At 44.5% G+C, this 16657-nt stretch overlaps 1 protein-coding gene across 7 annotated transcripts in view; it reads right to left on the bottom strand.

The window, feature by feature from the left end:
* The window catches only part of adamts3 (ADAM metallopeptidase with thrombospondin type 1 motif, 3), a 370913-nt gene that overhangs the window by 51193 nt on the left and 303063 nt on the right, over positions 1-16657 (bottom strand). For all 7 annotated transcript variants that reach the window (XM_072281905.1, XM_072281906.1, XM_072281908.1 and 4 more), the window contains 4 exons: positions 12913-13026; positions 10508-10653; positions 8578-8750; positions 8353-8486 (listed from right to left, as the gene is read on the bottom strand). In XM_072281905.1, the coding sequence (XP_072138006.1) occupies positions 8353-8486; positions 8578-8750; positions 10508-10653; positions 12913-13026 (567 nt within the window). The remainder of the gene's footprint in view (positions 1-8352; positions 8487-8577; positions 8751-10507; positions 10654-12912; positions 13027-16657) is intronic.

The following is a 16657-nucleotide window of genomic DNA, read 5'->3' as shown; positions in this document are numbered from 1 at the left end:
TAATTCCATCATCTGAATTGTAGAGGTGAAACATAAGAAGAAGCGGACTCAATACAGACCCATGTGGAACACCTCTAGCCTCTGGAAGCCAATTCAAAAAGGACCCCTTTATTCCCACATTTTGCTTCCTGCCAATCAGTCAATGCTCTATCCATGCCAGTATCTTTCTTATAACACCCTGGGTCCTTATCTTGTTAAGCAGTCTCATGTGCAGCACCTTGTCAAATGCCTTCTGAAATTCCACTTACACAACATTCACTGATTCTCCTTCTCTATCCTGCTTGTTACTTCTTCAAAGACTTCCAACAGGTTTATCAAGCAAGATTTACCCTCAAGGAAACCATGCCAACTTTGGACTATTTTGTCAAGTGCCTCCAAGTACCCCAAAATCACATCCTTAACAATCAAATCCAACATCTTCCCAAACACTGAGGCCAGGCTAAATGGCCTAAAATTTCTTATATTCTGCTTCTCTCCCTTCTTGAAGAGTGACATTTGCAATTTTCCAATCTTCTGGAACCATGCCAGAATCTATTGATTCTTTAAAGATCATTACTGATGCCTCCATAATCTCTTCAACTACCTCTTTTTGAATTCTGAGGTGTACTCCATGAGGCCCAGGTGAATTACCTACCTTCAGACCTCTCAGTTTCTCAAACATGATCTCCCTTGTAACAGCCACTGCACTTGTTTCTGCCCTTTGACTCTCTCGAACTTCCAGCATACTGCTAGTGCCTTCCACAGTGAAGACTCGTGCAAAGTCCTTACTCAGTTCATCTGTCATGTCCTTGTCCCCCATTACTATCTTCCAGTGTCATTTTGTAGTTCTCCAATATCTACTCTCGCCTCTCTTTTACACTTTATACATCTGAAGAAGCTTCTGGCAACCTTTCTGATATTATTGGCTAGCATTGACTACTTCATATTGCATCTTTTCCCTCCTTATGGTTTTTCTTAGTTGCCTTCTGTTGGCAACTAAGAAGATTTCACAATCCTCTAACTTCTCACTAATGTATGCCCTCTCTTTTGCTTTCACATTGTCATTGATTTCCCTTGTCAGACACAGTGGCATCATCCTACCATTAGAATATTCCCTCTTCTTTGAGATGTATCTATACTGCACCTAAAAGAATACTCCTAGAATCTCCAGCTGTTACTGTTCTGCAAGTATCCCTTCCAATCTCTTTGGCCAGCTCAGTCCACCTCTCACACATTTGTGATGTCCTTACTCCACTGTAATAGATACCTCTAATTTTAGCTTCTCCCTCTCAAATTGCAGGGTGAATTTTATCATATTATTGTCACTGTTTCCTAAGGGTCCATTACCTTAAGCTCCCTATCATATTCATTTCATTACACAAACCCAATCCAGGTTGATCCCCTAGCAGGCTCTACTACAAGCTGCTCCAAAAATCAGTCTTGGAGGCATTTCACAAATTTTCTCTCTTAGGATCCAGCATCAACTTGATTTTCCCAATCTACCTGCATTTTGAAATTCCCCATGACTAACATAACATTGCCTTTTTGACATGCTTTTTCTATCTCCCACTGTAACTTGTAGACCACATCCTGGCTACTGTTTGGAGGCCTGTATATAACTCCCATCAGGGTCTTTATACCTTTGAGATTCCACAAGGATTCTACATCTTCCAATGTAGAATGGAGTTCTAGATTTCTACCAATAATCAAGTAAAGAAACTGTTACAATTTACTTGAGAATACCCAATTCTATTTCTCTTGCCTGAACAGCTTTCTAAACTAACCTCATTTAGTTCATACAAAATTACAGAAGTCTCAATATCCCCAAGCCTTTAGAATAAAAGTCAAGTTTATTAATTCATACATAAAGCTTCAGTTTTATTCTGGCTAACATGTCCTTCTTGATTTGTGATGATCAAACAATACTCCAGATAGGATTTAACCAAGGTTTTAATTAATTGAAGCATTTTTAGTACACTGCGATTCATTCACTGCGCAGTGTCAGTTGCAGAACAATCTTAAATTCAATGCCGAATTTGAATCTTATGATCTGAAGACAAGTCCAGGCACTGAGTACAGGAGTAGGGAATTATGTTGCAGTTGTACAAGTTTGATGAGTCTGCTCTTGCAGCACTGTCTACAGTTTTGGTCACCATATTGTAGCTAAACTGGAGTGCTGAGAAGGAAAATGGAGGGTCATAGGCTGTTGTTGGAGGGAAGGGATAAATTAACTGAGGAGTAGGTTACATACAGTAGGTCGATGTGACATTGTGTACCATAGAGCCTGTGCAGTGCTGTCCTATTTTATCGTGGTGGAGAGGCTTGCGAGTTCTTGAGATCCCAAAAGTGAATTTCTGTCTGGAATTTAGCTCTCACCCAAGGGAGAGGTACCATACAAAGAAGCGATCCAGCCAAGACCTCTGTGGTGGATCTGATGGGAAATGATGGCAGTGAAGGCAGAGGAAAGCGGCAGCTGCGAAAGGTCCCCAGTCGTCTTGCATTCCATGCCACTGGACCCTGACCCTGATCTGTCTAGAACCACATCAGCCTCCCTGCATTAAACAAAGTCACACATATGCATTCTCCATTAAGGGAATCCACCCTAATAATCCAGATTAGCAAGTGACTAAGAGGGCATGATTGGGAGGTTTGGCCCACACTGCACCAGAATATGTGGATTCTGGATTGGCCTCTACAGCCACCCTCCAATAGACAACCCCTGTGGAGAACATCATACTCAACTCCAGTGATCACACTCTGTTTACAAGGATGTTGCCAGGATTAGAAGGCCTGGCCTGCATTAAAGGGAGAGGTTGTCTAGCCCAGGTCTTTATTCCTTGGAATATAGGTGAATGAGAGAAGACCTTACAAAAGTGTTTACATTTATTGGAGGCATAGGTAGAGCCTATAAGAGCCCATGGTATTACAGGACAAATTCTAGCATTCTGGAATGGATAAAGTAGTGGCTGATTTGCAGGAGGCAAAGACTGGGAATAGAGAGCCTTTTCTGGTTGGCTGCCAGTGAACAGTGGCATTCCACAGGGGTCTGTGTTGGGACTGATTCTTTTTATGTTATATGTCAATGACTTGAATGATGGAATTGATGGATTTGTTGCAAAGTTTGTGGATGATACAAAGATAGGTGGGGGCAAGTGGTTTTGAGGCAGTAGATTGGCTAAAGAATGACTTCAACAGGTTAGGAGAATGGGCAAAGGAATGGCAGATGGAATACAGTGTCAGAAAGTGGCTGATCATGCATGCACTTTGGAAGAAGAAATAAAAAGGTAGACTATTTTCTAAATGGAGAGAAAGTTCAAACATCTGAGGTGCAAAGGCACTTGGAAGTCCTCGTGCAGGGTTCTCCAAAGGTTAATTTGCAGGTTGAATCAGTGGTGAAGAAGACAAATACGAATTTAGCATTCATTTCAAGAGAACTGGAATATAAAAGCAAGGATGTAATATTGAGCCCTTGAAAAGCACTGGTGATGCCTTGCTTGGAATATTGTGGACAGTTTTGGGCCCCTTATCTTAGGAAGGACGTGTTGACACTGGAGAGGGTTCAAAAGAGGTTCACAAAAATGATTCTAGGGTTGAATGGCTTGTCATGGGAAGAGCATTTGATGGCTCTGGGTCTGTATACACTAGAATTCAGACGAATGATGGGTGACTTAATTGAAACCTATCCAATATTGAAAAGCCTTGATAGAGTGGATGTAGCAAGGATGTTTCCTATGGTGGGAGAGTCTAGTACCAAAGGATACGGCCTCAGAATAGAGGGGAGTCCGTTACAAATGGAGATGAGGAGGCATTTCTTCAGCCAGAGAATGGTGAATCTGTAGAATTTGTTGCTGCAAGGATGCTGTGGAGGCCAAGTCTTTATGTATACTTAAGGCAGAGGTTGATAGATTATTGACTGGATTCTCCAGGAAAGTTGTATCAGCCATGATGAAATGGTGAGGCATACTCGACGGGCCTAATGGACTAATTCTGCTCCTATATCTAAGCTGCATCACTGCTTGGTACGGAAACTGCACTGCGACAAACGTGAAGGCTCAGGGCTGCCAAATGCATCACCGGTACAAGCTTATCAGGACATACAGTATATACTGAAAGGTCCTGGAAAAGGGCCGGTAACTTCATGAATGTTCCTGCCCTGCCAATGGACTGTTTGTCCTACTCCCATTAGGGAGAAAGCTGTGTAGCATCTGCACAGGACCAGCAGACACAAAAAAGTTACTTTCACCAATCAGTAAGGCTGATCAAAGCCTCCATCTACTAACCCACACCTCCATGACTCCAACCACCACTAGTTTATTCTTTCCTTATGTACAGACACAGTGTAGCACGTAGTGTCACTATTTGTAGAAAACCATGACTGATGGTATCAGTAGCAGAATTCAGAGGAAGTGGAGAAAACCAGAGTAGGATAGTACTGAGCCTAGCATGAAGGGGCATGCAAAAAGGGAGATGTTAGCATAGTCATGGGGGATTTCAATATGCAGGTAGATTGGGAAAATCAAGAGAAGGAATTTGTACAATGCTCGTGAGATAAAGTGACTGCGACTATGACTAGATGGCTTTTTTAAATGTATCAGTATTACATTGAGGTGAAGGGAACAACAGAGGCACGAGAGTGGAGCTGGCCAAAGTTGATTGGAAGGGAATGAAGCAGAACAATGCCTGCAGTTTCTGTGGGTAATTCGGAGGGTGCAGGGTAGATACAATTGCAAAGAAATATTCCAAAGGGAGGATGAGGCAACTGCGGCTGACAAGGGAAGTCAGAGACAGCATAAAGGCAAAAGTGGGGCATATAATAGAGCAAAAATTAATCAGAAGCTAGAGAACGGGAAGCTATTAAAATGGAAGGCAATTTAAAAAGCAGCAAGGAGAGAAAAGATGAAATACTGTATGAGGTTAAGCTAGCCGACAACATAAGAGGATGCCAACAGTATTTTTAGATATATAGAGCGCAAGAAAGGTGAAAGTGGATAACGGTCCCCTGTAAAATAATACTGGAGAAGTAGTAACGGGGATCAAAGAAGTGGGAGATAAACTCAATAAACACTTTGCGCCAATTTTCACTGTGGAAGATATCAGCGGTATGCCAGAAAATCACAGGGCAGAAATGAGTGTAGTCAATATCACTAAGGAGAAGGTTCATGGGAAGCTGTAAGATCATAAGATAGACAAGTCATCTGGACCAAATGAGCTACACCCCAAGATTCTGAAAGAGGTGGCTGAAGAGATTGTGGAGGCATTAATAACGACCTTTCAAGAATCTCCAGATTCTGAAATGGTCCTGGGGAATGGAAAATTGCAAACGTCACTCCACTCTTCAAGAAGTGAGAGAGGCAAAACATAGGAAATTGTAGGCTGGTTAGCCTGACTTCAGTGACTAGGGAGATGTTAGAGTCCATTATTATGAATGAGGTTTTGGAGTACTTTGAGGCACATAATAAAACAGGCCAAAGGCAGCAAAGTCTGCCTAACAAATCTGTTGGAATTCTTTGAGGAAATAACAAGCAGGATAAACAAAGGAGAGTCAGTAAATTTTGCTTACTCGGGTATTCAATAGGCCTTTGACAAGGTGCTGCACATGGCGATGCTAAACAAGACAAGAGCCCATGGCATTACAGGAAAGATACCAAAATGAGTAGAAGATTAGCCGACTGGCAGGAGGCAAAGAGTCGGAATAAATAAAGGGGGCCTTTTCTAGTCGGCTGCCGGTGACTAGTGATGTTTTGCAGGGGTCGGTATTTGGACCACTTCTTCTCATGTTAAATGTTAATGAATTGGGTGAAGGAAGCGATGGCATTTTGCCAAGTTTGTGGATGATATGAAGATAGGTGGAGAGGCAGGTGATGTTGAGGAAACAGGAAGTCTGAAGAAATTCTTAAGACAGATGAGGAGAATGGGCAAAGAAGTGGCAGATGGAATACAGTGTCAGGAAGTGTATGGTCATGTACTCTGGTAGAAGGAATAAAAGCATAGACTATTTTCTAAACAGGGAAAAAATTCTTAAATCAGAGGCTCAGAGGGACTTAGGGGTCCTTGTGCAGGATTCCCTAAAGATTAACTTGCAGAGTGAATTGGTGGTAAGGAAGGCAAACTCAATGTTAACATTAATTTCAAGAGGACTAGAATATATAATTCTAGTAATGCCGCGAGGCATTGGTCAGACTGCACTGGGAATTTTGGGCCTCTTGCTTAAGGAAGGATGTGCTGGATTGAAGAGGGTTCGGAAGAGGTTCACAAGAATGATCCGGAAATGGAATGGATAATATAAGAGGAACGTTTGATGAATCTGGTCCTGTATGCACTGGAGTCGAGAAGAATGTGGAAATCTAAGGAATGTTGAAAGGCCAAGGTAGAGTGGATGTGGAAAGGATGCTTCCTACAGTGGGGGAGTCTCGGACCGGAGGGCATAGACTCAGAATAGGATGTCCCTTTAGAATAGAGACGAGGAGGAATTTCTTCAGCCAGAGGGTGGTGAGTTTGTGGACGTCATTGCCACAGACATCTGTGGAGGCCAAGTCGCTGGGTATATTTAAAGTGGAGGTTGATAGGTTCCCGATTAGCAAGGGTGTCAAAGGTTATGGAGAGAAGGCAGGAGAATAGGGTTGAGAGGATTGATAAATTCACATAATTGAATGGCAGTGCTTGCTTGATGGGTCAAATGGCCTAATTCTGCTCGTATGTTTGATTGTCTTATGAAATGTAGCCAGTAAATGATTGAAGTATCGGTGTAAGATCACTTTGGAGATAGTAACCAGAAGTAAATTTCAAGGTAGTTATTGAAAGGGGACAAGTATGGACCAGAAATCAGGATAGTACCCGGCAAAAGTAGATCTGGAGCAATTATTTGCAAATTATTTACAACAACCGAGTGGGGCGCATTTAAATGTAAAATACTTTGAATCCACCCAATGAATTCCTGTAAGGGATAAAAAGAATTGACAACAAATCCAGGCAATCCTCAAAGTCATTGAATATTGAAGGCTGAACTTAACAAGTTAGCAAGCATGTCATAGGTATGGAGAACTGAAAATATGGAAGGCTGTTCGGAATATAATAAGTGTAACAAGATATTTGAAAAAGAAATCAGGTGTATGAAATCCCACTGGTGGGCAGCATTGACGGAAATCCCAAAGCATTTTATAATTTATAGTTTTTAATGTATTGCTATTAGAGACCATAAGAAATATGAGCTCAATTAGGCCATTTGGCCCATCAAGTCTGCTCCACCATTTCATCATAGCTGGTCCAATTCCATCTCGACCCCAACCTCCTGCCGCAAAACATTAAATTTCACAACCTATGTCAGTGATATTAAACCTAATTCTGAGATAAACATTTCAGCTGCAATCATAAAGGAGAAGGACACTATAACTGCAAAATCAGGTAAGAGGACAGGAACATTCTAGAACCTGTTTACATTAAAAAGGAGGAGTTTTTTGGTTTGGATGAAGGTAGTATTGTAGATGTAATCTATGTAGACTTCAGTAACTCCTTTGTCAAGGTTCTACATATGATGTCTGGAGTGTACTGAGTGGGTACAGGGCAAGTATTAACCTGACATTAAAGTAGTATTTAGGCAAGCACTTGAATTGCCAAGGGACACATTCTATTCTGATAAATAGAATTAGTTCAGATGGTCAGCATGGACTTGGTAAAACAAAGTGCCTCCAGCTGTGCTCTATGATTCCACCAGTTACCTGGGAGAGATGTAGTTGGTCATTAGGGAATGAAATTTACGATTCAAGCAACTCAGATACAAGCTTTGAACTTCTATTTAGTTGAAGGAAATCGGTGCCTATGCAATACTAAATATTGAACTGAAATAGAAATTAATGCCATGGAGCTGCAATGGTGGTATTGCACAGGGTTAATATTTTTAAATTAATTTTACACAGGGAAGGTTATATTAGTTCCCCATCTGCTCTGCAGACTTTCAGTCCTGAAGCTGCTGAATCTGAATAGGATGATATGGAATCAATCTAAGAAGGATGTTAAGGAATAACCAAACGCAGAATTGTTCCTTAAACTCACACAAAAGGTACATTTGTTTTTGATTAGAGACACTATGCGAAATTCCGATCTTTCGAGCCACGGCATTGACTTAACCCGAAACTGATCATTGGACAATGTACAATGACTCATTAACCTACTAACCAGCAGTGTGGGAGGAAACACGAGCACCCAGGGAAATCCATTCAAGAAACCCTGCATCAGAAAATGGACTAAAATACCAACTCAACAACTTGCACTTTTCAACAGTCAAATCAGAGAACTACCTTAAAAGCCGCTTTACTTGCATAGATAATATGAAGACATTGCATGTAAATGATGGAGCCAAGGTAGAATTTTACTCACCACACATTCCCCTCTAACACAGATGCTATAGGAATCTTTATAGGAACAGCGGGTACCATCATGAACTAACTGTTTCATGTAGACAATTCCTCCCATTTCTTTGGATTGACAATATAGATGGCATTTCTTTATTGCTAATGAGAATCAAGACAATTAGATTGCTTTAAATGTATCAAATGTTTTTGAAACTTGTTTTCTTAAATACAAAGATTGCATTTAACGTACAGTCAGGATGTTCATATGGAAGCCAGTGATGTTTGGTATTCTGATACTCATAGTATGAGTTCCTTTGTTGACATTGTTGAGCTCGGAAGTCTTCATAATGTGGACAATCTTCTTTGTTACACAATTGATATTCATAGTTTAGACCAGGACAATCCTGACCACCGTTGGCAGGCCTAATGACGATAATGCAATAACATTATTATTGACAAAGGATGACTGGCAAGTTTTACAAGTGCTATCAAATCAGTGAAACATTTTGCAATTAGAACTGCTCGACCTCTCCTCTCCAAATGGGTCACGCCATCTGCATCGATCCTACACCACCATCCCGGCTCATCCCCCGAACTCGCCTCGCCATTGCTCACCCCCTCACTGACCGCAGTGATAGTTTAACACAATTTACCCCAGAAAAGGCATTCTTGGAGATGTTTTTAGTCAGATTTTTTAAAAACTTTTTAAACTACCAGTGAGCTGTTGCATGCATTCGGTAGCACCATCTTAACTGGAAGTTAATTATATATTATTCATCTTTAAGAAGCTCTACACAATCAAAGTCATTCACAAGGTTATATTTGTAATTATATGCAATCTGTGCTTAAGGCAATAGTTTGTCAAATTTCACTAAAACACAATTACGATGTAATCTATGCATGTTCATGCTATGTGCCCATGATACTGTTGCAAATAACTCTTTGATTTCACCCGTGTATAGAAGTGTTTGTGCAATATAACAATAAGTGAGCTTGGCTTTGATGCATCCCTGTTGCAGAAGTCACTTTCTGTCTTTTAATTAATACCTCATAATTTCCAGTGTAGCTTCCCCTCTCTTATTTAAAAAAACATACAAATGCTTTAATTGATTGACAACATGGGAATGGACCCCTTGGCCTGTTGAGCCTGCACTGCCTTTTAATGTTCCTCATTCCCTGACAATCTCAACTCCCATCTGTGGATCCCAGGCAGAAAGTGCAAACTCTAGAGAGAGACAGGAGTGAACCTCAGCTGCTGGAGCTTTGAAGCAGCAGCTCCATTGTCCAGGCTCCTTAGACTCTCAGCACTAACAACTGCCTCATTTTGCTGGGTTTCTGCAAAATAAGGAAATTGAGCAATATGAAGCTAGTGAAGGAGTGTGGTACTGAGGCAAAAATACAACCGTAACATTTTGAATGGTGGTAGGTGGATAGGTGGGGCAATTTGTCTGCCCTTAATTTTTTCTTCTCGTATTCTTTTTGCAGATCCGTTTTTCTAATTTTCTTTACCTAGTCCCTGCCCTTAATTTCCGTGCGCTGCACTTTTCCCATATGGACGCCATTGACAAAGAATCTCTCCCCTGTGCAACCTTGTGCAGGATACTTCACTGCTGTGTGGCCCTGATGATCACAGTGATTGTGATCACTTTCTTCGTGTCTGCCAATGAGCAGTGTGACGGTGACTACTCACTTCCAAGTGGGTATCACCCAAATAGGAGAGCAGTTCAGCATACAGCTGCCATCTGAACAAGCAAGTGGCCTTTTGCTGTTTCCAAATCAGAGATAACCATGATAGCAATTTTGTGGAGTAAATGCATTTGAATTTCGAGATTTTCTTTTGGTTTTCACAGTCTGGCATTAGACCAAAATGAAGCACCTATTAAACCTGCCAAAAATGAATGAAATCCAAAATCTATGATGCAGAATCCATTTGAAGTACGGAAGAAAGAGATTATGTTAGAAACTACAGCAACTTCTCCCAACAGTACAAAGTAATATTTCCAGAAAAATTCAGTGAGTTGTGGATTATTTTCTGCAAATTAGAAACACAGGGCAAATCTGTAATTTACACAAGGTTTGATTATTCAGGGAAATTACTCAATCTCCACAATTATTGAGACAGCACACTATCAAAACACTCTGCCTTTAATAAGACATCCATCATTCCTGACATTACTTACGCTGGGTTATTGCACTGGCGAGTTCGAAATCGGACGCCCGATCCACAGGTGCGAGAACAGGACCCGAGTTTGCTCCACGATCCCCAGTTACCATCCTGCTTTAACTGCTCTGAGGTCTTCCACAAACAGTGACCCTGGTAGCACCACTGTTCAAACCAAACACCTTCAGTATCAGGCAGTGCATTATCGAGAAGGCTAACTATAAATACATGCACATTAATTACACAGCACATACACTGGCGGCTAACACATAAATGATTTGTTACAGTGTTTGTTAAACTATGCCTAATGACCCAACATATGCGCTGATGAGGCAGCTTCAGTCCGCCTTGTCTGTGTGCATACTTGTGCTCAGGGCATGGCCCGCATTCATGATGGTGACACCAAGCTTTCATGCTCTAAAGTTCAATGTTACCATCTTATTATCTTCATTGGTGATCGTTTAGTGGCCACGCACCAGCCAGCCTACTTGATCCACAGGTGCTCATTCAGTCTGGGGTCTCTGTGCTAAGTTATATTTCCCAGGCTTCTCTCATCTTCTAACAACATAGAAAATGGCCCCCAGTAACTCTGGTTCAATTCTGCCGCAGTCTGTAAGGAGTTTGTACCTTCTCCCTTGACCGTGTGGGTTTCCTCCCACTCTCCAAAGATACAAGGATTAGCAGGTTAACTGGTCACTTGTAACTGGGGAGGCACAGGCGAGGTGGGTGAAAGTTAAACCGGTTAGCCCATCCAGTCAATGCAGTCTCACAATGCTCCCAACTATTCTCTTTACTTCTGTGTAACCTATTATCTTTTAAATATCCAGCTACTCCTCCTCCCCTCCCGCACTCTCCTACCATCCAGCTACACTTGAAATAATTGACAATAGCCAACTAACAGATGAACTACAGATCTTTGGAAACTCGGCGAAACTGGACCACCGAGGGGAGCTCATGCGATCACACGAAGAGCGTTTTATAGCTGAGTTTAGGAATGAGGTTGGGTCTGTGCAGTCACGAGGCAGCACTATTAACTACTGTGGCACCTTCCCACCCTGCTCGGAACAATAATTGCCTTCAACAATAAAATTGCTGAAAACAACTAAAATGTCAAATGATTGACCACATGAGAGACCATAAATTTTTAAAGAGATCCAGTACACACAGTTGGTCACCAGGAAAACCCAATCACAGCTAGGTACAACAAGGTAGTGAGTCATTCCTTTCGGCTCCTCAAACAGAAAAGTTGAAGCAAGTCCTCTAATTTCCATTACCACCCTGCAAGTGCATTGCTACATCGTCCGGCATCACAGTGCGAGTGCTTTGGATTGGGTTGTCATAGAGTCGGAGAGAAACAGAGCAGAGGCACATGTCAATTACTCAGTTACACCAACCCTACATTAACCCAGATATTTTTATTCTTCCCTGATTCCCAGGACCTCCGCACAGTTTCTACAAATACCTATAAACACGAGACAATTTACAGTGGCTAATTAACCCACCAATTCACACATCTTTGGGGTGTGAGAGGAACCGCACCTGGTCACAGAGAGAACATGTGCAGTCTATGCTAGATAACACTGAGTTCGGGACTGAGCCTGGTCTCTATAACGGTGGCACAGTGCATCTATTAGCTGCAAGACTGTGCAGCCAGATTTTCTTTCTTTACTCTGCCTCAGGCCACCAGTTTTGTTTGGTGGCACCCTCTTCATGTTCATTTCTGACTTCTGCTTTTGTTCAATGTAGCACAGAATTCGGAAAGAGCTGGAGGTCAGGGATGGAGCACAAACATACTCGGGTGAAGACCAATGTGGTTTGTATGCTGACGACGTGTTAGCAGGTGTAATGCAATTCATTTAACTGAGGTCACCAACCTTAAATGAAAGAGCAAGTTTTTTGAATACATGAGGTAATATCGACATCATTAACTTCACTGTTTCCTTGGGTCCTATTTCTATTCCAGCAAAAGCAGTGAGTATGTAACCTACAAGGAATTCCAGCTTACTTGTTATCTAGTTCTGATTAACAAAGTAGTTACAAAGACTCAAACACGAGGAAATCTGCAGATGCTGCAAATTCAAGCAACACACACAAAATGCTGATGGAAGGCAGCAGGCCAGGCAGCATCCATAGGAAGAAGCACAGCTGACATTTCAGGCCGAGACCCTTCGTCAGGACTAACTGAAAGAAGAGATAGAAATGTCGACTGCTTCTTCAGACTTTAAAATAAAGTTGTGAAAAACTTTATAGATAATGAACAAGGGATGCAGAGAGGATATCTGATATGGTGAGGTGGCACTACTGTATGAGCAGAAGATACAGTATACTGCATTTTCCTCACCACCATGACCTTGTTACCCTAGCAGTGGAGAATTAGGTCTGCTGGTAACTACAGCATACAGCTGTGTCTAAGAGCTGCCTCACCTTTCCAGGTGCACACTCCGTTCCGTCCAAGGGAGGTCCTTTCTTCGTCTTGCAGAAGAATGGATTTTCAGGGTGGCTGCACCACAGCTGCTTACATGGATCAAAGGTGCGAAACTGTAATGCAAGGAAACAAAATTACCTTCTATCTTAAAACACACATCAAAGTTGCTGGTGAACGCAGCAGGCCAGGCAGCATCTCTAGGAAGAGGTACAGTCGACGTTTCAGGCTGAGACCCTTCGTCAGGACGAACTGAAGGAAGAGCTAGTAAGAGATTTGAAAGTGGGAGGGGGAGGGGGAGATCCAAAATGATAGGAGAAGACAGGAGGGGGAGGGATGGAGCCAAGAGCTGGACAGGTGATTGGCAAAGGGGATATGAGAGGATCATGGGACAGGAGGCCCAGGGAGAAGGAAAAGGGGGAGGGGGGGAAATACCAGAACAGATACCAGTGTAGGTTTGGCACATAGGTTGTTCCACAAAGCCAACAAAAAGGCAGGCATAGCTAGGCCCATACGGGTGCCCATAGCTACACTTTTAGTTTGGAGGAAGTTGGAGGAGCCAAAGGAGAAATTATTAAGAGTAAGGACTAATTCCACTAGACGGAGCAGAGTAGTGATAGAGGGGAACTGGTTAGGTCTGGAATCCAAAACTAAGCAGAGAGCTTTGAGACCTTCCTGATGGGGGATGGAAGTATATAGGGACTGGGCATCCATGGTGAAAATAAAGCGGTGGGGGCCAGGGAACTTAAAATCATCAAAAAGGCTCAGAGTGTGAGAAATGTCACGAACATAGGTAGGAAGGGATTGAACAAGGGGGGATAAAACCGTGTTGAGGTATGCAGAAACGAGTTCGGTGGGGCAGGAGCAAGCTGAAACAATGGGTCTACCTGGACAGGCAGGTTTGTGGATCTTGGGTAGGAGGTAGAAACGGGAAGTGCGGGGTGTGGGAACTATAAGGTTGGTAGCAGTGGATGGGAGATCCCCTGAGTGGATAAAGTTGGTGATGGTGTGGGAGACAATGGCCTGGTGCTCCTTAGTGGGGTCACGATCGAGGGGTAAATAAGAGGAGGTATCCGCGAGTTGTCGCTGTGCCTCGGCAAGGTAGAGGTCAGTACGCCAGACTACAACAGCACCCCCCTAATCGGCGGGTTTAATAATAAGGTCAGGATTAGTGCGGAGGGAGTGGAGAGCAGAGCGTTCCGAGGAGTGAGGTTGGAATGGGGACAAGGTGCGGTGAAGTCGAGACGGTTGATGTCCCGTCGGCAATTAGCGATAAAGAGATCCAGAGCAGGCAGAAGACCAGAGCGGGGTGTCCATGAAGAGGAGGAGGGTTGAAGACGGGAGAAGGGGTCATTGGTGAGGGTGGTAGAGTCCTTGCCGAAGAAGTAGGCTCAGAGACGGAGACGGCGGAAGAAGAGTTCTGCATCATAGCAAACACGGAACTCGCTGGCGTGTGGGCGAAGGGGGACAAACGTGAGGCCCTTACTGAGGACGGAGCGTTCTGCCTCAGACAGTTGAAGGTCGGAGGGGATGGTAAAGACCCGGCACGGATGAGAGCTGGGATCAGAGGGGGGAGGGGGGAGGCTGGGGGTGTCAGTGGAGAGGGGAGGGTTGCGGTGAGAGAAAGATGGGGCCTCTGAGGGCCCAGAAGCTAACGATGGGATCTGAGGGAGACGGGATTGCAGAGTATTGGTGGGGGAAGGGGAGACGGGAGTCACAATAGCTGCACATGAAGACCCGGCCTGGAGTCGCAGTTGGTGGTTGTGCAATCGCTGTGAAGGTGTCCATGGTCGTTGCTGGAGTCCGGGTTTTGAATATGCCCTGGGGTGTTGGAGCCGGCGAGATCAGTGGCAGGGGCCGCAATCTGAAGTTCATGCCTGCTAGCGTCGGGGCCGGCAGGCTCTGGGGTCTGCAGATGTAGGATCTTGCGACCTTTGCCTAACATGACAAAGTCAAAGAAACGGCGATTGCAGGCATGGATCCGACGGAGGATGAAATAACGGGTAGGACCATTACAGACGGCAAAGAAAGTGTCCCGAAGGTGTGGAAGGGTCTGGGACCTCATGGGATCTGGGAACAAGAGGGGAAGGGTCCTCGTGTTTACCTTTTAGCTTACAAGCCACGTTTCAACAATTAATTGAATGCTGTTATTTATAATGCTAAGGTTGCTAATTAAAATATATTTGGCTGCACATGTTGAAAATGAAATGGTAAATACATTTATAAATTAATATATCCAGTTTGAAGGTAACAGTGTTGGTCAAAGGGTCTGAGTAGGGCCAATGAAATGCTCATGCTAATCAAACTCCTCATGAAACTAGAGTGTAAATGGGGCTTTTAAATTGTCATTGATGCATGTTTCCATCTGCTGACAGTCTGTAATAGTAAAGAGATAATGAGGACCTAATATTACGATGCAGTTTTTCCCACTTGCATTCTCATCTGACTCAACACTACCTTGGGAGTGCAGTGGAGGTGACAGTCATACAAATATAGCAGGGAAACAGGCCGATCGCTTCGCTCCACACGGAAACAGACCGTTCACTTTGCCCCACGTGGGAACAGGCCAATCGCTTCGCCACATGCGGAAACAGGTCCTTTGCTTTGCCCCACGCGGAAATAGGCCGTTCGCCTCACCTCACGCGGAAACAGGTCCTTCGCTTCGCCCCACGCGGGAACAGGCCGTTCGCCTCACCTCACGCGGAAACAGGTCCTTCGCTTCGCCCCACGCGGGAACAGGCCGTTCGCCTCACCTCACGCAGAAACAGGTCCTTCGCTTCGCCTCACGCGGGAACAGGCCGTTCCCTTCGCTCCACGCTGAAACAGGCCAATCGCTTTGCTCCACACGGAAGTAGGCCGTTCGCCTCACCTCACGCAGGAACAGGCCGTTCCCTTTGCCCCACGCTGAAACAGGCCGTTCGCTTCACCCCACGCGGGAACAGGTCGATCACTTCGCCCCACATGGAAATAGGCCGTTCCCTTCGCCCCAGTTGGGAACAGGCCGATCGCTTCGCCCCACGTGGAAACAGGCCGTTCCCTTTGCCCCATGCTGAAACAGGCCGATCGCTTCGCCCCACATGGAAACAGGCCGTTCGCTTCGCCTCACGCGGGAACAGGCCGATTGCTTCGCTCCACCCGGGAACAGGCCGATTGCTTTGCCCCACATGGAAACAGGCCGATCGCCTCGCCTCACGCGGGAACAGGCCGATCGCCTCGCCTCACGCAGGAACAGGCCGATCGCTTCGCCCCACACGGGAACAGGCCGATCGCTTTTCCCCACGCGGAAACAGGCCGTTCGCCTCGCCTCACGCGGGAACAGGCCGATCGCTTCGCCCCATGCGGGAACAGGCCGATCGCCTCGCCTCACGCAGGAACAGGCCGATCGCTTCGCCCCACACGGGAACAGGCCGATCGCTTTTCCCCACGCGGAAACAGGCTGTTCACTTCACTCCACGCGGAAACAGGCTGCTCACTTCACTTCACACAGAAACAGATTGTTCACTTCACAAGGCCCTTACTGACCATAATTTCCCATTTGCACTTACCCACACTCCCTTCAACTTCCCCAGAGACTACCAGTCACCTACACACTGGAGGAAATTAATCTACCACCCCAAATATCTTCTGTCCCGGTATTTCCTGGAGCAAATCCATGCGGTGATACGGTCAGGGTGGAATCAGGGTCTCTAGTGGACTGGTGTTGTGAGGCAGTGACTCAAGTAGCTCCACCCCAGTGGCACAGATCCA

This window comes from Mobula birostris, chromosome 17, assembly GCF_030028105.1.
Source record: "Mobula birostris isolate sMobBir1 chromosome 17, sMobBir1.hap1, whole genome shotgun sequence".
NCBI lineage: Eukaryota > Metazoa > Chordata > Chondrichthyes > Myliobatiformes > Myliobatidae > Mobula > Mobula birostris.
This window is presented reverse-complemented; position numbering and strand designations above follow the sequence as displayed.